General features: G+C 45.9%; 1 protein-coding gene across 1 annotated transcript in view; it reads right to left on the reverse strand.

Moving 5' to 3' along the window:
• The window catches only part of LOC102496983 (arylsulfatase F), a 42,785-nt gene that overhangs the window by 5,906 nt on the left and 11,613 nt on the right, over window positions 1-25,266 (reverse strand). Inside the window, exons 4-11 of the mRNA XM_027767971.1 lie at window positions 24,543-24,740; window positions 21,844-21,901; window positions 18,976-19,125; window positions 15,182-15,186; window positions 13,241-13,363; window positions 10,083-10,506; window positions 4,509-4,645; window positions 830-964 (exon numbers count right to left, since the gene is read on the reverse strand). Coding sequence (XP_027623772.1) covers window positions 830-964; window positions 4,509-4,645; window positions 10,083-10,506; window positions 13,241-13,363; window positions 15,182-15,186; window positions 18,976-19,125; window positions 21,844-21,854 — 985 coding nt within the window. The 5' untranslated portion in view covers window positions 21,855-21,901; window positions 24,543-24,740. The remainder of the gene's footprint in view (window positions 1-829; window positions 965-4,508; window positions 4,646-10,082; window positions 10,507-13,240; window positions 13,364-15,181; window positions 15,187-18,975; window positions 19,126-21,843; window positions 21,902-24,542; window positions 24,741-25,266) is intronic.

Raw genomic sequence — 25,266 nt, forward strand, 5'->3', positions numbered from 1 at the left:
GAATGACCTTTCTGTAGTAGATTTTTATTACTTTATCAAATTACTCAAAGTAGAGTATAATTTAGAGCATGCTGAAAGAAGAGGTTTTCGCTTTTTTAATTTTTTAAAATTTTTTTCTGTTTTACGATTTCATAGGCAAAACCAGAATTCCAATCATAACAATTTTCATTTTGAAATGGCTTTCTTTTCTTTTCTTTTTTTATTTTTTTAAGAGAGAGAGATTTTTTGCTATAGGGAGTATGCACTTGCTGGAGAGACAGAGAGACAGAAAGTAAGAAATCACCCCCCCCCCAGGGGATGTCCATGCCACAATCCCTTCTCCTCCATTCTTCTCTCAGGATCTTGGGCACGCGTGCACATGTACCCAGCGTGGGTTTTAAGTTCCAGGCCTCAAAGATCTACAATAGAACTACCATTTGATACATATACAGCTTTTTAAAAGGCACCCTTAAATGCAATGACTTGTGTTAATACAGTTTAATCTTCCCAAGTTCCCAAGGAGGTCCATTTCTATTGGGTCATCAGAAAAGTCATGAGACATTTTTGCATAGAAAAACACGCCATGGCTTTTCCAACAACCCAGTCAATGCCCGTTGGGGACAGCAGCAGCCATAACAGTTCGATTGCCCAGAAATGTTGGCAGATTGAAGGCCCATGTTCCTGATAGCGGTCCTACGGTTCATTTTGCCAAGAGTCAAACTAAGCAACCCTGTTCAGTTTTTCACACATCTGTTTGGGTTTTCTTCTTCCCCACTGAAGGGACCTGAGTCGTAGGAAGTGTAAGCTGGCCTCTCCATCACCACTTTCCATGCGTGACTTCCCCGCTCACCTTTGTATCTTCCGTTCCATCCTCCCATCTGCACATGACCGAGCCTAGCTTCCAAATGCCCTCCGTGGTCTGACGTCAAGTAGACGAGTGTGTTGTTCCGTAGACCAAGATCGTCCATAGCGTCCAGAATCTTGCCTGAAATAGGGGGAAAAGACAGATATGAGTAAAAATAATGACACGACGAATCGTTCAAACCTGCAGTTACCCCGTACAGAGATAGCTAAACAAGGCAAAGATGGGGACCAGCAGATGGCATCATGGCTATGTCGCTGGACTCCCATGTAGTCAACCATGGTTCAAGTCCTGGACCCAGTGGCTTAAAGTCACGCCGGGCGCGTGTGCATGCGTGCTCAGGATCCCGAGAGGAGAATGGAGGAGAAGGGATTGCAGCATGGCTGTCCCCCCTGGGGGGTGATTTCTTGCTTTCTGTCTCTCTGTCTTTCTCTGTCTTTCTGGCAAGATCATGCACCCTAAAGCAAAATCCTCTTAAAAAAAAATTCAAATTGCCTTGGGGCTGGCAGGTGGCATGATGGTTAAGGTGCTGGACTCCCACGTGGTTGCCCATGGTTAGCGTCTCGGACCTGGTAGCTTGCTGTCTCACTTTCTCTCTCTCCTTCTATCATCAAATTAAGGAATAATTACCAGTTAAAAACAATTTAAAAAGAGAATTCAAATTGCCAAGCCATAGGAAAAGAAATAAGCTCAGAGTCCCCCAAAAATAAGATACATACATAAATAGAAAATGTCCAGGCTTAAGGAAAGTGTGGTCTGTCATGTATGTAAACGTCCCTGTCTCACCCCTTGGGCACCATGTTCTGAGCGGGCAGAACTTGTCTTTCCCGTTTCCATGTGTTTTATGAGGTTCCCAAGGAAGGACGCAGCTGAGCACGTTTGCATTTCTATTGGGAAGAAATGATCAGCAGGTAGAAACATTCCAGGGCAGGCTTCTCCTTCCGCTTGGCGGGAGATCTTCAAAGACACAGACACAGAGCCCTCCATGCTGAAGCAGTTTGTGAATGTGCTCAGCATATCAAAAACCCTGTGCTTGGGAGTCCCCTAGGAGTGGGGGTGCTTCTTTCCCTCCTTCCTTCCTTCCTCTCTTTCTTTCTCCTTCTTCTTTTCTTTCCTTCTTGCCTTTCTCTGTCACTTTCTTTCCTTTTTCTTTTTTCTTTTTTTTCTTCCTTTTCCTTCCTTCCTTCCTTTTCTTTCTTTCTTTCTTTCTCTTTTTCTTACTTTCTTTTTTCTTTATTTCCTTAATTTCCTTTTTCCTTCCCTCCTTCCTTTCTCTTTCTTTCCTCCTTTCTTCTCTTTCTTGTATTTCTTTCCTTCATCCCTTCCACTCTCTTCTCTCTTCTCTCTCTCTCTTTCTTTCTCTCTCTTTCTTTCTTTCTTTCTTTCTTTCTTTCTTTCTTTTCTCTTTCCTCCTTCTGTCCTTTTTCTTTCTTTATTTATTTCCTTCCCTCTTTTTCTTTCTTTCCTTTCTTCCTTTCTCTCTACATATCTTTCTTCTCATTCCATCTTTTACTTTCTTTTCTTCCTTCTTCCTCCTTTCCTTTCCTCTTTTCTTTCTCTCTTTCCTCCTTTCCTCTCTTCCTGTACTTTTCTCTTTCTTTCTTTCTTTCTTTCTTTCTTTCTTTCTTTCTTTCTTTCTTTCTTTCTTTCTTTCTTTCTTTCTTCTTTCTCTTCCTTCCTCCCTTCTTTCCTTCTTCTTTCTTTCCTTTCTTTCTCTTTTTCTTCTTTCTTTCTTTCTTTCTTTCTTTCTTTCTTTCTTTCTTTCTTTCTTTCTCTTTCTCTCTCTCTTTCTTCTTTCTTTCTTTCTTTCTTTCTTTCTTTCTTTCTTTCTTTCTTTCTTTCTTTCTTCTTCTTTATTTCTTCCTTCTTTCTCACTCTCTGCTCACTCTGCCCTATGTAGTTACCCAAGTTCTTGCTACCCTAAGACACTCCAGTCACTGCAGGACGCCACCAACCTTCTGCGTCTGCCCAACAGGTCCAGCAGGGAACTCTTATCTGTATCTCATCTCCTGTTCACAGTATCGTTTCTCTTCCTCGGAATTGGACGTTCCCATCCTCTTACTTGATCTAGACGTGATCTCATAGCTTCCTTCCAATTTAGGGAGTAATTAGGCATGGAGAGACTTTCCCCTGGGTGAAGTAAGATTGTTAATTACATTTGGATTTGAGCAAGTAGGAAATCAGGTTGAGAGGGGACATTTTTAGAGCTCTCCTGATATCTGCAAAATGACAGCTAGTAGGAAGCTGAGACAGAATGGAAGCTCTCAGAGAAGGATCTGCCCCTTCTTCAACAATCACCTTTAACCTCTTTGCTTAGCATGAGATGGAGCGGAGACAGAATTCTAATTCTGGCTGACTTCTACTTGTCTTGTCACCTTGAGCAAGACATGCAATATCGTCTCCTTGTCTGTTGATGCACAGTAAGGAAGGGGTGATGATGAAGAACACAGTGGTGGCCATCTCTTCAGACGTGCATGGAGTTCCACCCGGAACACAATGGCCATGCCCTGTGAGCAGATGAGCTGCCATGTTTAAATCATTGATTTGATCAGTAGACACCATCATGTCAGAGCACACCGGGGTGCGACCTGAGCTGTGTTCCAAATGTTTAGTATGACATCCTCACCAGGAATCTCTACAGATAACCTTTGAAGAAAAGCAAAAATGGGGGCCCAGCAGTTGGCATGGTGGTTAAGGCTCTGAACTCCCACATGGCCAACTGTAGTTTGAATCCTGGACCTGGCAGTTTACTTTGTTACATTTCCCTTCTCTCTTTTTCTCTGTCTCTCTGCTCAAAAAAAAAAAAAAAAAAAAAGTGGCTAAAAAAAAAAAATTTTTTTACACACTTTTTTTTTTTTTTTTTCACTAGACTCCCGCATGGTTTGGGGTGATTTGGGTCCTAGATCCAATGACTTGAAACTCATGCCAGGTGCATGTGTGTACGTTCCCAGAATTCTGAGAGGAGAATAAAGGAGAGGGGATTGTGGCGTGGCCATCCCCACTAGGGGGTGATTTCTTGCTTTCTGTCTCTGTTTCTTTCTGTCTCTCTAGCAAGCACACATGCCCTACAAAAAATAAAGAAGAGATTCTTGAGGTTTATGGTATTGCTAGAGAGATTCTAGGATAGATATTTTGTAGGTAAATGAATGTAAAAATATATACTAAAAACAAATATGGAAATATGTAAAAGTACATATTTAGAATTATATATTTTTTCTTTTTACTTATCTACTTTTTTTTTTTTTAGATGTTTGCTATGGGACATGTGTGCACAACACAAAGACATAGAGAAAAAGTGAGAAATCACTCCCATGGGTGGGCAACCACACACAACCCCTTCTCCTCCACTCTCCTCTTGGGATTTCGGGCATGCACACACATGCACCTGAAGTGATTTTCAGGCCACCTGGTTCAGGGCTCAAACCACAGTCAACCATGTGGGATCCAGTGAGTTTTAAGTCACTGGATCTGGGACTTGAACCACAGTGGACAATGTGAAAGTCCAGTGACATAGCCATTATGCCATCTGCTGGTTGCAGACATAGTTCTCCTTACTCTGTAGGAGAATACCCCCGAGTGTGCTTACACCGGCTGGCCAAGGGCATCTTGTGTTGTCATGAATGATCAAAACACTCTGGCTTTCATCCACTCGAGTCCCATCACTCACCCACCATGGAGTCCATTTCTTCGACGTTGTCCCCATATAAGCCATGCTTGCTGGTGCCCATGAACTCTTTCGTGGTGGGGAGAGGGACGTGGACGTGAAGAAAGCAGAAAAAGAGGAGAAAAGGTCCTTCGCGGTGCCTGGGAAGACATTGTGGAATACGTCCGTTAAGGGCCGGTGAGCTAAGAGGAAAAGACGGGGACTGGCCATCCTGTTTACCAGTTTGACTGTTTAGCTGACTTTTACAAGCTCTTCTTTCTTTTTTCTTTTTTAATTTTTTGCTCTATCTCACAAGAGAGAGACAGAGACAAAGAGAAAGAGGGAAAGTGAGAAATCACCCCCCACACACAAACAATAGAGATGTCATGTTGTAATCCCTTCTCCTCTCAGGATTTGGGGCATGCATACACATGCGCCCAATGTGATTTTCAAGCCACTCGGTGCAGGACCTGAACCATGCAGTCGGCCATGTGAGATCCAGTGTCTTAACCTCCAGACCACCCACTGGCTCTAATAGACTGTTTCTCATGCTCAATTCAGGTCTGCGGTCTTCCTTAGGTAATGCTGAACAGATAACCGCCATTCTCAATCAGTGACTTCAGATAGCTTCTGCTAATAGACTTTTCTCTAATCCTCTACAGGGCCTCCTCTGTTATCTTTGTTTGGAGTAAACTCTCAGAACAACTTCCATGCATTATATCCTTTTAAAAAATCATCTATAGAGATTTATACATCACAAACTAGTTTTTCAAAGTATGCATGCAGTACATGACAATCAAATCAAGGATATTGTGATAGACATCGTTTTTAACAAAGAACTTTACATTCTTAAGTTTGTTGAGTATCTGTTCTCTGAGCCCCTCACACCCACTCTCTACTATCCACTCCCTTCCCATATCATCTCTTGTAGCTACACTTACCCTCCCTACTATTATAGGATTGGACCTTTCAGTTCTACCATAGAGTGGGGATATACAATCCTTGTCTTTCATACTCTGGCAAACTTGACTTAGCATTAATTCTCCTATATTCATCCACTTTGAATCAAATGACAGGGTCTCAGTGTTCCGTATGGTTGAGGAATATATCATAGTGCATATATGCCACATGTTTTTTTCCAATCCAGTCATCCATTCTTAGGCAATTAGGTGGATTCCATGTCTTAGTCATTGAGAATAATGTCACAATAAACGTGGATGTGCAAAATGTCTTTCTGATGGAGTGTTCTCCTATTCTTTGGGTAAATACCCAAGGGTGGGATTACTGGGTCATATGGTAGTTCTATTTGTAGATGGCATTTGTATGGTGTCCCTTTTAACAATATAAAAAATCATGGCCTTGGGGCCAGCAGGTGGTGTAGTGGTTAAGGACAGTCCTGCCCCATGGCAGATTGCAGTCAAGGCCCAGACCCAGCAGCTTGACAATCACACTGGGTGTGTGAGTGTGCATGTCCAAAATCCTGAGAGAAGGGATTGTAGCATGGTCATCTACCTTTGAAGGGCCGATTTCTCTCTCTCTCTTTCTCTCTCTCACTCTCTTTCTGTTTGTCTTTCTCTCTCTCCAGTGAACACACATGCCCTATGGTAAAAAGAAAAAAAAAAAGAAAGAAGAAAAAGAAAAGAAAAGGAAAAACCCTCACCTTTTCAGGCCAGGGGACATGTTGCCATTCCCACCTGGCCCTGCTGTTGGTAGGGCTGACTGCACACCTCAGGGTCTGATTTGTCTCCGTGTCTTTATTTGATGTAGCTTTGTGAGGCCAATAAGCCTCTTTTTTTTTCAATGACTTTTGTTTTATAGCTTTCTTTTCAGCTTGACAACATCAATGCTTTCACTTTTGAGTTTTCAAAATCCATGAACGTGAATACAATTGTTCTTTGATTCCCTAGCATTGACACAGACATACTCTCCTTCCTTCCTCATGCCTTTATGGGGCAAAGGAGACACATGCAGTAGAATATATTAGGTGAATTCCAAGATCATCTTACATCTGGACAGCTTTCCCCCTCAACTTTAGAGTGAGTTTATCACTGTTCTTTAGATGCTCAGATGCTGGAACATCTGCAGAACTATACTCCAAGCCAAAGTAACCCTCACTGTTATGAGGGCACTAAACATCCAATCCAATTCTGCCTAGCACAGAGTCCCTTAGTTCATTAAGTCTCAGATTCATCACACCCCAAGAGATATTAAGGGATAGTGACCCATGGAGAGTTTCTCAGAAACTTCAACATTTTCACAACCTATGCACAAGCACACACAGAAACTCCTTGTCAGGCAATCTGCACATCATCACTTTTAGGCGTCAGTTACCTGGAATGAGTCTGACTCACTTGGAATTCTGACAATCTACCTGCATGAAAAATAAGTACTCAGAGAACCAGGGATGTACATAAGCTAGATGATGCTCTTTATGCATTCTATCCTTTTTAGAAAAAATTTTGTAGAGATGTATACATCTCTACAGCACACAAAATGGTTTTCCAAAGTATGCATGACAATCAATTCAAGGGTATTGTGATGTAAATGTAAATGTAAAGAATGGAGAAACAGTGAATTAAAAGAGAAAAAAGGGAGCTGTGTTTTGCAGTGTACTTGTAGAATACCATCCCCATAATTTTTTTAAAAAATCTTTTAGGGTTTTGTCATAGAGCCCATGCATTCACCAGAGGGAGGGAGAGAAGGAGGAAAGGAATGAGAGAGGGAAGGAGAGAGAGAGAGGGAGATAGATAGAAAGAGAGAGATAAATCACCCCCAGGGGGGATGGCCACACCACAATCCCATCTCCTCCATTCTCCTCTTGAGATTTTGGGCACGCACACCCGCACACAGGCGCCCGTTGTGAGTTTCAAGCCATTGGATCTGAGACTTAAACCATGGTCGGCCATGTTGGAATCCAGTGCCTTAACCACCATGCTTATCTCCCCAATTTATGCTACTGTGGAGCCTCAGAATGTGAACTTACTTGGAAGTAAGGCCTTTGGAAACAGCACTAGTTAAGATGAGGCCATCCTAGGTCACAGTAAGTCCTAAGTTTAGTGAGGGGAGTCTTTTAAGAGAAGATCCTTAGACAGAAAAGAGGACACATGAAGATGGAGACAGACACACTGGAGTGATGGAACCCCAAGCCAAGGGACCCCCATATTCCCAGAAGGTAGAAGACACAAGAAGGATCTTCTCCTGGAGCCTCAAGAGGAAACACCATCCTGCACTTTAAAGCTTTAATAATAAGTTAGCTTAGAGCCAGCTGGTGGCACGGTGGTTAAGGCATTGGACTCCCAAGAGGCTGGCTGTGCAGTTTGAGTCCCCAACCTGGCAGCTTGAAACTCATGCTGGGCACGTGTGTGTGCATGCCCGAAATCCTGGCAGAATAGAGGAGAAGGGATCGTGGCATGGGCATCTCCACTAGGCGTGGTTTTCCTCACACACACCCGGCATGATTTTCAAGCCGTCAGGTCTGGGACTCAAATGGCAGTCAGCCATGAAGGATCCAGCACATTAACCTCCACGCCACGTGTCAATGGCAGCTTGTCCTTGTCAAGTGCTCACGGGCAGTAGTAAGTCATACACAGTAGGTTTGGTTCGAGGCTTGAGCTGGCTGACGGGACGCAAAGAGGATGACTCATCTTGGACTTTCTGCGGGTTTGATGCGTGTGCAATGCCAATTGAAAACTTGCTGATGGTCTCTTTGTAAAACCAGACACAGTCCTGCTGGTTGGGAAAAGGTACCAGGGAACAGTGGGGTTTTCCCTAAGTGAGGCCAGCCACTGGGTTTGCATCTACGAATGCAAATACAAGCCTCTCTTTCCCATACTTGACAATTTTGTTATCTTAAATTAGGCTGCAGGTCAACAACAAAGCTATTTGTCAGGTTATACCAGATGCTTGACATTCTCAAGAAACGCTTCTAAAGCTTTTTTTTTTTTTTTTTAAGAGAAATTTTTGCTAAAGGTGTGAGCACTCACCAAAAGACAGAGAGACGGAACGTGAGAAATCCCCCCCAGGGGCGATGGCCACGCCACAATCCCTTCTCCTCCATGTTCCTCGCTCCTGAAATCTAATATCAAGGGGTCAGCTTTTCTTATGACGGCTCCTGTCTGGAATTCCTAGGCCAGCAAGAACCAATCGCTCACATTTCCCTTCAAACACTTTTCTTCTCTGAGCACCTCTGACAGCAAGACCTGAAAACTCCTTTCTTGTATTGTTTTTACAACTTCTGCCACTAACTCTGAACTTATCCTTAAAGTGCAAATTCTGGGATGGCTGTCAGTAAAGGTCAAGCATCAATCAATGTTGGAAGAAAAATGTGCCTTCCCTGGTCTTTTCCTAAAGAAGGACCAACATCTATAGAACGGTCAATGCAGTTCTCCAGGAAACCTTACAGCCCTGTGTCCAAGACATGTCCAATTTTATATTGATGATCATTGGCTGCCCATTTCACCTAATTATTACCTCTTACATATCACATGCTTAAAAAAAAATACCATCTGCTTTTTAATTTTCGATAGGTTTTTGCCCTAGGGTGGAGTGTGTGCGCTCACCAGAGAGAGAAAGAGAGAGGAAACGTGAGAAATCACCCCCAGAGAGGATGACCTCATCTCAATCCTCTCTCCATTCTCCTCTCAGGTTTTTGGACACACACATACACATTCATGGTGTGGTTTTCAAGCCACCGGGTCTGGGACGTCCTGCACCTTAACTACCTTAGCTACTGACCCCAACACATTCTGTTTTTAATTTCCTAAGTAGATCTTTCTCTACCAGGAAGATCATGTGCTAACCCACATATTCTATTTTCTAGTGTCCTGACAAATTTATTTTCCATTGTCAATGAATATGCTGACAGTATGCCTTGTAATTGTTTTAAAATAATTATTTAATTTTCCTTATTTATTATTACTATTTTAAAAAATTTGCCCAGAGAGACAGAGAGAGAGAGAGAGAGAAAGAGGGAAAGTGAGAAAGCAAGCCTTCAGGTCCATGACTCAAACCATGGTCAGCTATGGGGGAGTCTGGTGTCTTTTCTACCATGTAACCTGCTGGCCCAACTCAAATTTCCTGTTTCTTAAAGAAATGCCATTCTTGGGCTAGCAGGTGGCGTGGTAGTTAAGGGCACCGGTCTCCCATATGGCTGACTGCGGTTTGAATCCTGGACCTGGCAGTTTACTTTCTCACTTTCTTTCTCTCTCTTGCTTTATCCCTCTCTGGTCAAATTTAAATAAATAAATACACACATACACAAATAAAGTTAAAAAAAAAAAAGAAACACCATTCTTTTCTTTTAGAGAGAGAGATTTTGGTTATAGGGTGCATTCACTCACCAGAGAGGCAGACAGAGACAGAGAGACAGAAAGTGAGAAATCAGCTCCTGGTGGGTGGAGGGGAATGGCCACACCACAATCCCTTCTCCATTCTCCTCCTGGGATTTCAGGCATGCACACACATGAACCCGGCATTAGCTTTAAGTCCCCGGGTCCAGGATTCAAACCATGGTTAACTATGTGGAATTAGCACCACGTGCTGCTCCCAAAGCCGCATTCCCTTGGCACGGTGACATGGATGCGCCGCTGCCGCCTGTACCTTTCTAGGAACGAAAGCGCTTCTTTGACCATGATGGAGCCGGCGCGCTCAGCCTTGCTGGGCTGCTCGGTGATGTCGTGTCCCCGCATGAGTAGGCAGTCCCAGTACAAGGCGGACGAGTAGCTGGAGAACCAGCAGTAGGCCAGGAGGAGGACGAACAGGACCATGGCGAGGAGTACGGACCAGGGGATGCAGATCCAGCCACTCAGCTTCCCCAGGGCGAGGGTGAGCACGGCCAGGCCGACCAGCTGCACACACACCCAGAGTTTACTCGTGATGGCCAGCTCCGTGTCACGCGAGGGGTCTGGCCAGCAAGGCGGTGTAAGGGTGAATGGCATTCCATAGTAGTAATCAAACCCATAGTGGTATGGGTGGTGGCAGTGGTCACTCCGTGAGTAACAGTTTAACCCCTGGTGCCATTTGCCTGAAATTCAAACACACGCAGAAGAATAAAGCACAGCACGGTCTCACGTGACAAAGAACGTCTGATCGTTTTTCATGGGGAACACCTAAGGAACCAAAACTAACCGGCAGATAGAGTTTTTAAAAGAATTATTTATTGAGGGCCAGCAGGTGGTGTAGTGGTTAAGATGCTGGACTCTCATGTGGCCAATTGTGGTTTGAGTCCTGGACTTGGTGGTTTGAAATTCATACGAAGCGCGTGTGCGTGCGTGCCTAAAATCCAAAAAGGAGAATGGAGGAGAAGGGATTGCAAGGTGGCCATCCCCTTTCGGGGGGGTGACTTCTCATTTTCTATCTCTCTGTCTCTTTCTGTCTCTCTGGAGAGTGCACGTGTCCTGTAGCAAAAACCTCTCTCTCAGAAAATAAAAAGAATGATTTATCTAGTTTTCTCTCTTCCTTTCTCTTCGTTCCTTTATTTCTTTCTCTCTCTCTCCCTCTCTCCCTCCCTTCCTTCCTTCCTTCACTTTTAATTTGCTATAGGGCACACGTGCTCTTACCAAAGAGAAAGCATGAGAAAGTGAAGTAAGCCACCCGAATCCGGGACTCAAACTGTGGTCTGCCATGGGGCTATCCAGTGCCTCAACGACCATACCAGCTGCTGGCTCCACCAGCTGATATTTTTCCTTTGCTTAAAAAGAGAAATCAGAGGAAAGGAGAAAAAAAATGAAACTTTTTTTTAAAGGTTTTGGCTGTAGGGTGTGTGTATTCTCAGGAAAGGAGAGAGACACGGAAAGTGAGAAATCCTCCTCCCCCCCCCACCCGAGAGGGTGGCCATGCCACAATCCCTTCTCCATTCTTCTCCTGGGATTTTGGGCATGCATGCACAAACGCCTGGCCTAATTTTCAAGCCACAGCATCCGGGATTTGAACCATGGTTGGCCCTATGGAAATCCAGCACCTTAACCTTCATGCCCCCTGCTGACCCCCAAAACAAATCATCTAATGGACACAGAAATGGAAAGTTACATGTTGATGATGTGGTGTATGATAATATCTTTGACTAGATTAATACACTAGGTATTCATGCTGCGAAAAATCATTTCCTATGCTATAAAGATGTGCAATGATTAAAAGTAAAAATAAATTTTAAAAATTAATTATTATTATTATTATTAGTTTTTTTGCCTTAGAGCATGTATGCTTACTAGAGAGAGAGACAGACAGACAGACAGACACAGTAAGAAGGAAAGTGAGAAATCACCCCACCCCCTACGAGGGATTGCTATGCCACAGTCCCTTCTCTTCTATTCTCTTCCTGGGATCTTGGGCTCATGTGCACACATGCCCAGCATGAGTTTCAAGCCACCATGTCCAGGATTCAAACTGTGATTGGCCATGTGGGAGTCCAGTTACATATCCGCTATGCCATCTACTGGTCCCTAATGGATTTTTTTAGAGAGAGATTTTTGTTATAGGACGCATGCACTCACTGGAAAGATAGAAAGACAGAAAGTGAGAAAGTACCCTCCCGGGGATGTGGGCCATGCTGCAATCCCCTCTCTTCCCTTCTCCTCTTGGGATTTTGGACACACATGCACACGCAGTCATGGAAAACCACATGGGAGCCTAGCAATGTAATCATGATGCCATTTAATTTTTAAACATCTAAATGCAGAATAAGTCTTACTTTCCCCTTTTCCATAGTTCACAGAATCCTTTTGTGGCCATATCTGGTTGCAAGAAACAGGATAGACAGAGGGGACAGATGACGGTAGAGATGGTAATGAAATGCTCTGAGGCTGACCCACATGAAAAGGACCTGGGTTCACATCCCAGGTTCACACTGCACATCCAAATTGATGATTCAGGCTGGTCGGGACTGGGGGCAGCTCATAGCATGAAGCCCCACTGGGCGTGCCTCTGTCTTACTACCCCTCTCTGTGGAACATGGACATCAATACACGTTTTACCAAGTAAAATAAAGGGAACTTGTAGTAAGGATGTGAATGGGAAGTTTTGCGTTAGTAAAGCAAAGTTCTAGCCCCAAAGTTTGATGTAGCATAAATATAGGGTAGATTACAGGTGTGGATGGATGGATAGGTAGAATAGGTGATGGACGTGTGGGTGAACAGTGCACAGACAGAAATAATATAGATATGTAACAGGCAGCTAGAGTTGAGAGACAGACGGATGGATGGATAGATAGAGAGAGAGAGAGAGAGGCAGGATCTAACTGATACATGGAAGAAGGACCAGCAGCTGGCTGACCACTGTCCAAGTCCTGAACCTTGTGGCTTACTTTCTTAGTCCCCTCACTTCTGTGAGTATACATACTTTATAGCAAATAAAAAATGAATAACAGTAAATAAATAATTCTAAAAATGGAATCTTTTCTAGAGATTTTTGCTATAGGGCCTGTGCATCCACCGGAGAGACAAGAGACACAGAAAGAGAGACAGAAAGTGAGAAATCACCCCCTGTCCCCCAAAGGGGATGACCACACCACAATCCCTTCTCCTCCTGGGGCTTTGGGTACACACACACACATGTGCCTGGCATGAGTTTCAAGCTGCCTAGTCTGGGTCTTGAATCACGGTTTGTCATGTGGGAGTCCAATGGCGTAACCATTACACCATCCACAGGTCCCTCCAAAAATATTTTGAAATAAAGGATTTCCAGGAAAAATAATAAGCCCAGGATAGAACACGGGGTGTTATTACTTACAACCAACGAATAACCCGAGGACTGAGTCTTACCTATGAGTGCAGTACTGTATCCTTGGTTTTTCAGTAAGGCTGCAAAGGTGGTTTCATTACGAGGCAGTCCTGCAGGGACTCCAAGGCTTTCAACGACACGGTCAAGGTTGTCAGACACCATACCTAAATGTCATGCATCGGGGAGGAAAAAGCACAATACGTAGGTGCTGCTGTGGAATGAATGCTTATGTCTCTACAAAAGCCATATGTTGAAATCCTAACTTCTGAGATGATGGTTATAGGATTGGGGGGGGGAGCCTTTTGTAGGTGGTTAGTTATGAATGAGATGACTGCCCTGATAAAATTGACCTCAGAAATCTCCCTTGTCCCTCCACCATGTGAGCACAGAGAAGGCACCATCTATGAACCAGGAAAGGAGTCCCACCAGATGCAAAATCTACACCACCTGAAACTTGGACTTCCACCCTCCAGAACTGTGAACAATCAGTGTCTGTTGTTTAAGCCCCCAGCCTCTGGCATTTTTCATCATAGTAGCCCAAATGGACTGACAAAGGAGTCCCCACCAGATGCAAAATCGACATCGCCTGAAACTTGGACTTTCACCCTCCAGAACTGTGAACAATCAGTGTCTATTGTTTAAGCCCCCCAATCTCTGGCATTTTTCATCATAGTAGCCCAAATGGACTGACAAAGGAGTTCCCACCAGATGCAAAATTGACACCACCTTTTGAAACTTGGACTTCCACCCTCCAGAACTGTGAACAATCAGTGTCTGTTGTTTAAGCCCCCCAACCTCTGGTATTTTTGCCATAGCAGCTCATATGGACTGCTCCAAAGTCAGCCGTGACACTGACAGCCAGTAGGTTGGCACCTGGGACTTTGTCCTGTCTCACAGAACGACTGTCTGGAAACCTTATCATTCGGCATTGGCCGGAGATGATCTTCCTTAGCATGAGACAAGCCAGATACCATAAACCACATGAGGTACAGAAGCTTTGCCTGTCTGCCTCAAAAGTTCAAAGGTCTTCCCAATCTTGACTTGTAATGAGTCTTGAGTTCTGGACTCTGCATTGCATAGACCATGACCTCTTTTTTTTAAAAAAACTTATTTTTATTTACATTTCATTGATGTGGATGAGCCTTGACCATGTTGTGCTCAGTGAAAGTCACAAAAGCCCATGTGGTATGAGATTCCATTTACACAAAACATCCAGAATACATAAATCTATACAGGCAAAGCAGAGATTAGTGGTTGCCAGGGAGAGGGGGATGGGAATGAGCTCTTGTTTTGAGAATGGAAATATTTTGGAAGCAGAGAGAGGTGATGGTTACGACATTGTGAAAGTGTTCAAGGCCAACGGTTGTGCACTTTAAAATAGTTACTTTTAAATTTATTTACTTATGTATTTATTTATTTTTTACTTTGCTACAGGGCTTCCAGGCTCACCAGAGAGAGAGAGAGAGAAAAAGAGAGAGAAAGAAAATGAAAAACCAACCCCCTGGGAGGGTGTGGCCATGCCACAATCTCTTCTCCTTCATTCTCCTCTCAGGATTTTGGGAATGCACACACACACGCCCAGGATGATTTTTAAGCCATTGGGTCTGGGGTTTGAGGCACAGAGTTGATCATGTTGAATCCAGCTGTCTCAACCAACATGCCACCTGGCTGGTCCCTAAAACAGTTACCTTGGGGCCAGCAGGTAATCTGATGGTTAAGGCACTGGACTCCCATGCAGTTGACAGTGGTTCGAGCCCCGTACCCTGCAGCTTGAAACTCAGATCAGGCACCTGAGTACGTGTGTGCCCAAAATCCTGAGAGGAGAATGGAGGAGAAGGGATTGTAGTGTGGCCACCTCTGCTGGGGGAGTGATGTCTCACTTTCTGTCTCTCTGTCTCTCCAGCAAGGGCATGTGCCCCGTAGCAAAATCTCTAAAAACAAAACAAAACTAACCAGTTACCTTTCTGTTATGCAAACTTTACCTTCACTAAACAAGAGAGAAAAGAATGTGACCAGGACAGAACAGCTAAAGCATAGGGTAATTTCCTCCCCCCGATTCTCTCATCCTTTGTCCTATCCTTGAATTGCGTGGAGCAAAGTCAGTGCTGTTGTTTCTTGGGATAAACCGTGATGAGCAACGTCTGGGACGTTCTGCGAGCCGTTTTCTGGTGACGAACCCATATGTCCAGACATGTTCTGCTCACCGTTGCCATGCCGCTTGTCCTGAGAGGAAAGGTCAGGCCGCACCCAGCAGGAGCTCAGAAGAAGCTCCCTGTCTGTCTTGCAACGTGTGAACATGACAGACTGATCTTGTCACCAGGGACTCCTGTGCTCTGCCCTGGAGCTGTGTACGGCCGTACGTGTGTGTGTGTGTGTGTATCTGCGTGTATGTGTATACATATATAGACATCTTATTTCCTCTTATTCTTGTTTTTGTGATTGGCAAGAGGGCACGTGAGCTTGCCAGAGAGGGTCAGAAAGAGAGAGAAAGAAAGAGGGAAAGTGAGAGAGAAACCACCTCTTCCAGGGGGGATGGTCACGCCACAACCCCTTCTCCATTCTCCTCTCGGGATTTTGGGCACCCATGCCGGGCGTGTTTTTTCTTTTTTGTTTCAGTTTTTTATATAGGGCACATGCACTCACTAGAGAGAGGCAGGAGGGAACCAGGGAGGGGAAGAGAGAAATCACCCCCTGGCCATGCTGCAACCCTGTCTCTGGATTTTGGACATGCGTGCTCACACACGCCTGGTGTGTGTTTGAAACTGCCGGTGTGCACTCAAAGGGCATAGTCCGCCATGCGGGATCCAGACGCCTTAACCTCCACACCATCTGCTGGCCCCGTGTTTGAGTACAGGGCCAGCAGGTGGAGGGACTGGACTCCCACATGGCCGACTACAGTTCAAGTCCCACACTTGGTGGCTTGCTTTCTCACTTTCTCTCTCTCTGATGAGCATACGTGTTCCATAGCACAAATTAAAAATAATAATACTGATAAAATTAAATAAAGAATTCTTTCTAAAAAAAAAAAAAAGGAACAGCAGGTGGCAACGTCGAACGTAATGGATACAAGATAAAGGACAAACATGTGGCACCTTCCGAATTCACATAACTGCTAATCCTTTTTAAATGAGCCGTCTCGGTGCAGCAATATTCCACAGGACATACTTCAGAGGGAGAAAAAAATTACTGTATTTTTTCCTAGAGTACAGTTTGCTTTAATACAAAACCCTAAGACACTTTTGCTAAAACAGAAGTTTTTTTCACATAAAATAAATGTGCACGGACACACATTGGTAAGCATTTCATAAGTTGTCTAGTCTAGCTCTATAATAATAGGACTCTGAATCTGTTAAGACCAAGTCACTAACATATCTCCTTTCCAGAAGGCCATTGTGAGTGCCTCCTCCTCAAGGCAGAGAATGAACCCTTCGAGTTTTGCAGAAGTCAAATATCCCTTTGTCTTGGGTACAGATATCTATTAAGTCATCGGGAAAGTCATGACGTACTTCTCTGTTTTCCTATGCACAGATGTGTCATGACTTTCCTGACAACCCAATATCACAAGAGACAGAAGCTCTTATCTGGCTGATCCAGCCATGGTTTTCTTCTGGTCCAGTCAGAATGAAAAGGTGACTTCCGCTATGCATCATTTTGTTGTTGATCTAACACTGAATAAAAAATAAACATGCACTTAATTAATAGCAAACACTTTTTAAGAGAGATCTTTATCTGGTGAGTGTACACTCACCAGAGACACAGAGAGAGAGACAGAGACAGAAAGCGAGAAATCCCCCCCCCCCCCAGGAGGGATGGCCATGCCGCAATCCCTTCTCCTCCATTCTCCTCTCGGGATCTTGGGAATGCACACACATGTGCCCGGCGTGAGTTTAAGCTACCGAATCCGGGACTCAAACCACTGCCAACTACATGGGAGTCTAGCATCATAGCCATTACGCCACCTGCTGGTCCCACTTTTTTTTTAAGGGAATTATTTTATTGAACTTTATTTATTCATTCATTCATTTATTTATTTTAATTTGACCAGAGAGACACACAGGGAAGTAGAGAGAGAGAGAAAGGAAGTGAGAAAACAAGCCCCCAGGTCCAGGACTTGAATCATGGTCGGCCATGTGGGAGTGTCCAGCGCCTTAACCACCACGCCACCTGCTGGTCCCTAAATGTCAATTAAAAAAAAAAATCTGTTGGGCCAGCCTGAAGGTGCTGGATTGCACACGGTCAAGTGAGTAGGTCAAGTCTTAGATCGGGCAGCTTGAAACTCACACCGGGTGCATGTGTGTGCATGTGTGTGCATGCCCCAAAACCTGAGACAGCAATATGGAAGAAGGTCATTTCCCCCGAGGGTAACTTCTCACTTTCCCTCTCTCTGCCTCTCTTCCACGAGTGCACGTGCCCTGTGGCAAAATAAAGAATTAAACAAAAACCAAACCCCTCATAGATAAATCATTGTCCATGATGATAGCCTGCATTGTAGAGGACTCCTGATACCTCGTGTGGTCGGGAAAGTGATGATGCATTTTGGGATTGGAAAACATAGAAGAATACATCGTGACTTTCCTGGTCACCTAATTCTAAATCCATTCTGTTCTTACGGCTTTGTATGCAATAGCTCGGAGAAATACAGTATTCCCTCGCGTTCCACGGATGGAAGAACATGAGGGTCCAGAGTGGTGAAGTCACTTCTCTAAGACCTCACAGTTCCTAAGTACAGAGCCGAGACCCAACTACCAAGAACCCTGCTTTTAATACGACTAGCTTCTTTGTTTATTTCTTTACTAAGGTTTTTGCCACAGGGGACATGTGCTCGCCGGACAGAAAGTGACAGAGAGACAGAAAGAGGGAACATGCGAAATCACCCCCCAGGGGAATGGCCACCCTATTGTCCCTTCCCCTCCATTCTCCTCCTGGCATTTGGGGTATGCACACACTCGGACCTACTGTGACAATTCAAGTCACTGGATCCAGGACTCAAACCGTGGTCAGCCCCGTGGGAGTCCAGCACCTTAACTACCATGCCATCTGCTGGCCCTTTACTTAATTCTTTAAGTTAAAAAAGAAATAAATCACAAGGCCAGGGGGACCAGCAGGTGGTGTAATGGCTATGCCGCTGGACTGCCCTGGAGTGGACCGTGGTTCGAGTCCTGGACCTGGCGGCTTAAAGCAAGACTCGAGAGGAGAATGGAGGAGAAGGGACTGCAGTATGGCTATTCCCTGGGGCATGAGTTCTCGCTTTCTGTCTCTCTCTGTCTGGTGAGCGCACACGCCCTATAGCAAAATCTCTCTCAGAAAAGAAAAGAAAAAAAACCACAGGGTTGGCAGGTGGTGTGGTGGATGAGGTGCTGGATTCCCACACACCCATTCATGGTTCCAGTCCCAGACCTGGTGGCTTATTTCTGCATTTTCCCCTTCTCTCTCTCTCTACTCTCTGGTCAAAGTAACAATAAATTTAATAACAATAATAAATGGAAGTGTGGTAGTTGAGGTGGCTGGACCTGGGTTCGAATCCCAGACCTGGCAGCTTGATTTCTCACTTTCCTTCTCTCTTTGTGACTCTCTCTGGTCAAATTTAAAAAAAATAAATAATTAAAATAATGACAATGCATAACATTACATAAAATAATTTTAAAAATAACAAAGGGAATGAAATAAATTAATACTTATTTAAGAAAGCGACAAGGACTCTGGTTTTGCACGTAGACAGTGTCAGGCCACGCGCCCCCCGAGGCTGGGAAAAGCCTGCTCCCACGTGAAGCCCCACCTTATGGTGTCGTTGCCATAGCAGCCGAGATCGCCGATGCCCAGGTCGTCGACTAAAAAGAGGACGATATTCGGCTTGTCTTGGCTCTCCCCGTGGGACCGGCCGGTGTTCATGAGCACGCATACCAGCGACAGGAAGACGAACCTGCCCCTGAAAGACACGCGAGGACAGGGCTGGAACCACTGCTGGTCTAGACGCCTTAGGACCCATGCCCAGCACCATCTTCCCCAAGCATGAGAAGGCTCGCTGGGGACCACGGAGTGACCCACGGGGCAGCTGACGTTCATCAAGGTTTGTCTCGGAGCGTCTGCCGTGGCTGGGGAGAAGTTTCATTAGACCCGGATTGTCTTTGTTTTTGGAGGAGTTTTTGTTACAGGGAACGTGAGCTCACCAGAAAGACAGAGAGAGACAGAGAGACAGAAAGCGAGAAATCACCCCCAGGGGGGATGGCCATGCCACAATCCCTTCTCCTCCATTCTCCTCTCAGGATCTTGAGCACACACACACACATGCACCCAGCATGAGTTTAAGCCACCGGGTCCGGGACTCGAACCGTGGTCAACTACATGGGAGTCCAGTGACATAGGCTTGACGCTAACTGCTGGTCCCTAGACTTGGCTTCTCAACTTCTGTAAGAAAGATACTGACCCAGTAAATGAAAATGATAACACAGAGACTCACAGGGAAAGCCTCCCAGGGTCAACAAGAGATTTGGCTGAGGTTCAGACCCTGGCAGAAGAAGACTGATGGCTTTCATTCACCTTATCATTGTTAGTATTGCTATGATTTTTTGGTTTTACTATAGGGAGTGTGCACTTGATGGAGAGAGATAAAGAGAAGGAGAGACAGAGACACGGAGAGAGAGAGAGAGAGAAACAGAGAGAGAGGGAAAGTAAGAAATCACCCCCCGGGGGGATGGCCACACCACAATCCCTTCTCCATTTTCCTCTCAGGATTCGAGGCATGAACATACATGTGCCCTACATGTTCTGCAAGCCACCAGGGCTGGGACTGGAACTGCAGTCGGTCATGTGGGATCCAGCCGCCTTCACTACCAGGCCGCCAGGCAGGTTCTCAGTCACTCTTTTTATTTCTTTTTAAATAATTCTTTTATTTAACGTCATTACATTTATTTATTTATTTTACTTTGACCAGAGAGAGACAGGGTGTGTGAGAGAGAGAAAGAGAGAAAGAGAGACAGCAAGCCACCAGGTCTGGGAGTCCCCCTGGGGGAAAATTTCTCGCTTTGTCTCTCTCCCTCGCTCTCTCTGTGTCTCCCTCCAACAAACAGACATGCCCTCTAGCCAAACCAACATTTCTTTAAGAATTCTTTTTCCTTAACTTTATTTAGTTAGTTCATTTATTTTAATTTGACGAGAGACGGACAGAGTGAGAGAGAGAGAAAGCCAGCTGCCAGGTCCGGGACGTGAACCACGTTTGGTCCCGTGGGAGTCCAGCACCCTTAACCACCACACCACCTGCCAGCTCCATCTAGCAAAAAAAAATTTTTTTAAATCATATTGCATACCATAAATGTCAATTTAAAATTTTTTCCATTGAAAAATACAATGTATGATGATGCAAACAGATGCGTGTGGATAGCAGCTTCACTGATGGGACATTCTCTTTGGGAAAAGACAAGCACACAGAATGTGAGCAGCGAGTACAGGAAAACAAGGGTGTGAGCGAAGAACGGGGTTTGGGAGAGGAAGGAGCCATGGACGTGAAGAGGAGCCGAGGGTGCTTCCGAACCCACGGAGTCCTGACTGAGTTCCGTGTCCTCCAAGACACGCACGGCCCCTTTGCTTACCGGGTCCCGAGTGGAATATCGGATGATGAACACAGACGTTTGGGTTACGGGTCTAGCATTCCTTCTTCTCTATTCCTGCTTTTAAATCCACCTTCAAGAGTGGATACTGATAGCCATTGACCTCCCCATCGCGCAATCTACTCCCAGCTCCCAGACCTTGTTTTGTTAAGAGATTTTTGTGGGGACCAGCCAGTGGCGTGGTGGTTAAGGCATTGGACACTCCCACATGGCTGACCAGGGTTGGAGTCCCGGACCTGGCGGCTTGCTTTCTCACTTTCTCTCTCTCTGTCTCTGTCTCTGGTCAAATGAAAATACATGAATCAATCAATAAAAAAAATAAATAACTAAAAAAAAGATTTTCGTTATAGAATATGTGCACTCGCTAGGGAGACAGAGAGACAGAAAGTGAGAAGTCACTCCCTGGTGTGGATGGTCCTTCTGCACTCCCTTCTCCTCCATTCTCTTCCCGGGATTTGGGACATACACACACACACACACACACACACACACACACACACACGCTCCTGGCATGAGTTTTAAGCTGCCAGATCCGGGACTTGAACCATGGTCAAGTGCCTTAATAGCTACTCTATCTGCTACAACCCCCAACCCAGACCCTTTTTATCAATACTCCGGAACAAAGTTGGCCAAGAGAGATGGCAACTCATTGCTTTAGGTGCATTTTACAGATAAGAATTTGAACGCCTTGACGCCTTGCAGGCAGGGATCTAAGTATTTCCATCACGATGATCCCAGAAATGCCCTTCATCTGGCCAAAGTTGGACGATGACTTCATTGTCACCTGTTTGGACCCTCATTGTAAACGATATCCAAGCATCGCAATGTACAGTTCATATTCTAGTCATCATCTAAGTCTCTCTCTCTCTTTAATCATTGACTCAACGCAGAATTTCCACCTAGACATTTTACATCCTGGTCAAAAAAACCCCTGCAACTTACCATCAGGTGCTTCCGTGAGGAAGGCTGAGCTGACACATGACAGCAAATTACTTAGGGCGCGCGATGCGCTCGCAGTAGCCCTGGCGGCAACTCCTTACCTGCCTGGCATCGTGGAACTCCACGGAGCTTCCGCGTGTCTTCGGCAGAAGGTGAAGTCTTGAAGGGGGGAAGAAAATAAAATGAAGAAATGTCAGCCTGACGTTTAGCAATGCCCTGATGCGTGGCATCGTGAAATTCTCTCCAGTGTCTGGAGACAGTCACTCTGACTTCTCGTCTTGGAAAGCGTGGCTCTCCAACGCTGTCCCTGCGCAAACCCTCCATTCCCAAGGTGTGTGCGCTGATGGTTTTGAACAAGTGCTGAGGCTTACCTGGCTCCCTCCGGAGCTTAGATTCCCCTCCTCCGTCCCTAAGCCAACAACAGACAAGCCCAGACGAGAAGGGAGTCGCAGGTATGTGCCCAAAAGAAGGATTCACACTTAGAACGTCTACACGGGGTGCATTCAGATCGCCCGAAGGCAAGCGTCAACTGCAGCAGATGTGCCACTTGGCAGCTCTGCACAGCACCCTAGGGTCCTCTCGGGATGACGGTGCTTACATAAGCTCCGGAGGAGGGGTTCTATGATCAACTGATGGGACGGCAAAATTTATTGCCGCACAGAAAGATGAAACTTTTTTTTCCCCTTAGTGTTTGCTATAGGGCACATGTACTCACTGGGGAGAGACAGAGAGAGAGAGAGAGAGAGAGAGAGAGAGAGACAGAAAGTACCTCCCAGGAGGGTTGGCCACACCACAGTCACGTCCCTTAACGTCCTGCCCTTGGGATTTTGGGCACACATGCACATGTGCCTGGCATGACTTGTGTTGTTGTTGTTCTTCTAGAGAGAGATTTTTGCTATAGGGTGCATGGGCTCACCAGAGAGACAGAGAAACAGAAAGCAAGAAGTCACCTCCTCCCCCCCCACCAGGGGAGATGGCCACGCCACAATTCCTTCTCCTCCATTCTCCTCTCGGGATCTTGAGTGTGCCCGGTGTGAGTTTAAGCTGCCGGGCCTGGGACTTGAAACATAGTTGACTACATGGGAGTCCAGCAACATAGCCATTATGCCGTCTGCTGGTCCTACCTTAACCTCCAGGTCATCTGATGCCCTTCTTTGTTTTCCTGTTTTGCTGTAGGGCATGTGTGTTTGCGAGAGAGAGAGAGAGAGAGAGAGAGAGAGAGAGAGAGAGAGAGAGAGAAAGCGTCCCTACGGGCATGGCCATGCCGCAATCCCTTCTCCATTCTCCTGTTAGGATTTTGCACATGCATGCACATGTGCCTGGCATGTTTTTCAAGACACCCAGTCCAAGACTCAAACCACACAGTAGGCCACGTAGGATCCAGCTTCCTTAACTATCACACCACCTGGCTGGCCCCCAAAGCTTTTTGTTTAGCGTTTATTTCATTAACTTTCTCCATGAGTGACAAAGACAGACAGAGAAAGGGCCTTCAACGAGGTCTTGATGCCGCAACCCACTCCAGGCGTAGCCAGCTCTGGATCATGGGCATGCGTGTGCTTGGCGTGCTCACGAGGGGTCTCTACATGCTTCTACATATCTGGGGCCTTTCCAAGTAAGTCAGCCCTGCAGAGCGTTGTGTTCCAGCCGTGCAATTGTCTTGCCCCAGAAAGCCCTTCTCCAGCCTGCAAACTGTTACCTATTCTTGGACCTTAGCACCAAGACAGGGCCAGCAGGTGGTCTGATGGTTGGGGCACTGGATACCCACATGGCTGATTATGGTTCAAGTCCTGGACCTGGCAGCTTGCTTCCTCACTTTCTCTCTCCCTCTCTCTTTCTCTCTCTGGCAAGTGCATGTGCCCTGTAGCAAATTAAAGCAATCATAATAAATAACATTCAATAACTAATTCTTTAAAAACATAATAATACCAACAGGGCCAGCCACGTAACCTAGCGGTGAATGGAGCTGAGTCTCCCATGGTGGACCGGAGCGATTTCATCTTTAGTCCTTGAAAGCATACCATGAAGATGTGCACGTGTTCCCCAAGTCCCCACAGGATGGACAAGTGGAGGAGAGGGGACCAAAGCCTAACCACACCCCACTGAGAGGTTGTCTTTCTCTGTCTCTCTGTGTCTCTCTTGGGCAATGGCATGCATGCTCTGGAAATCAACAAATAATAATAGCAAAGAACAGTTTTGAACCTCCTCCTCTATAGACCCTCTTTCGCAAAAGCAGGCATCCTGCGGGCACCAGCCGCACCCACCTACGCGGAAAGAGTTCTTGGCTAAGAAAGGAAAGGAAGAGAGTGGAGAACAGCAGGAAGAAGAAAGGGAGACAAGAGGGGGGAAAGGGAGGAGAAAAAGAAGCAACCCCAAGTTGCATTGGCGTGGTTCTCCATGCCTGAGCTGATGTATTAAGTTCGCTCTATTTTCATTCTTTTATTAGCTAGAGGGTGTGTGTGCGTGTGCTCACCCGAAGGAGACAGACAGGGAGAGAGGCTGAGAGCGGGACACATCCCCCTACGAGACACGGCCATGCTGCAATCCCTTCACCTCCATTTCTCCACCTTGGGGAGATCTGGGGCGTGCACACACGCACATGTGTCTGGCGTGTTCCTCAAGCCACGATGACCGGGATTCAAGTCTCGCAGTGGGCCATGCGGGATCCGGCTTCCTAAACCCCCTGGCCCTGGCCTGACCCGCCGAGTTCTAGCCGGCCAAAGGAAACTTGGACAGATCAAGACCCCGTCCCAGCCAGGGAAATTAGAAGACAGGCGAGCACTCCCCAGCCTTCCCCACCCACCTGTCTGCCGGGGCAGTCTCTGATGTCTACGGCGGAGACGGAGCGCCGGAGCTGCTGGCTCTCCTTGCAGCCTCCGGAACGTACCTGCAGGATGTTCCCCTTCCCTGTGGCACCTGTCTTGACAGTCCTCGGCCGGCCCCGATGACTCATACGTCCAACGTGCAAATGATGCAATCGGGTCTCGGCGACTTACGGCTCCTGGGACAATTCCGGGGGTAAAAAAAAAAAAATGTTCAGCAAAACGGGCGTCAGCTGGCTTCTGTGCAGCCCCTGGGATGAATCTTCTTATCAGACTAGCAGCTGTCAGAATGACTCACGTGGCTGACATGAGACAGGTTCTCCTGGGGAGGGCGATTTCCAGCGGTGTCATAGTACCTGAAATGTGTCACCTCATGGAAGGACAGAGAAATAACACATTTCTCCTGTATGTGTGGCTTTTTCATTTCTTTTTTTCAAAATAATTTTTTAAGTTTTATTTATTCATTCACTGATTTTAATTTGACCAGAGAGAGACAGAGAGTGAGAGAGAGAGGGAAAGCGAGAAAGCAAATCTCTAGGTCCAGGACTCGAATCATGGTTGCCCATGTGGGGGTGTCCAGCACCTTAACCACCACACAGCCTGCTGGTCCCAAAATTTTGTGCACTTGCTAGAAAGACAGAGAGAGACAGAGAGACAGAAAGTAAGGAATCACCCCCCCCCAGGGAGGATGGCCACGCTGCAATC

The sequence above is a fragment of the Tupaia chinensis genome, unplaced genomic scaffold, assembly GCF_000334495.1.
Source record: "Tupaia chinensis unplaced genomic scaffold, TupChi_1.0 Scaffold145072_1, whole genome shotgun sequence".
NCBI lineage: Eukaryota > Metazoa > Chordata > Mammalia > Scandentia > Tupaiidae > Tupaia > Tupaia belangeri.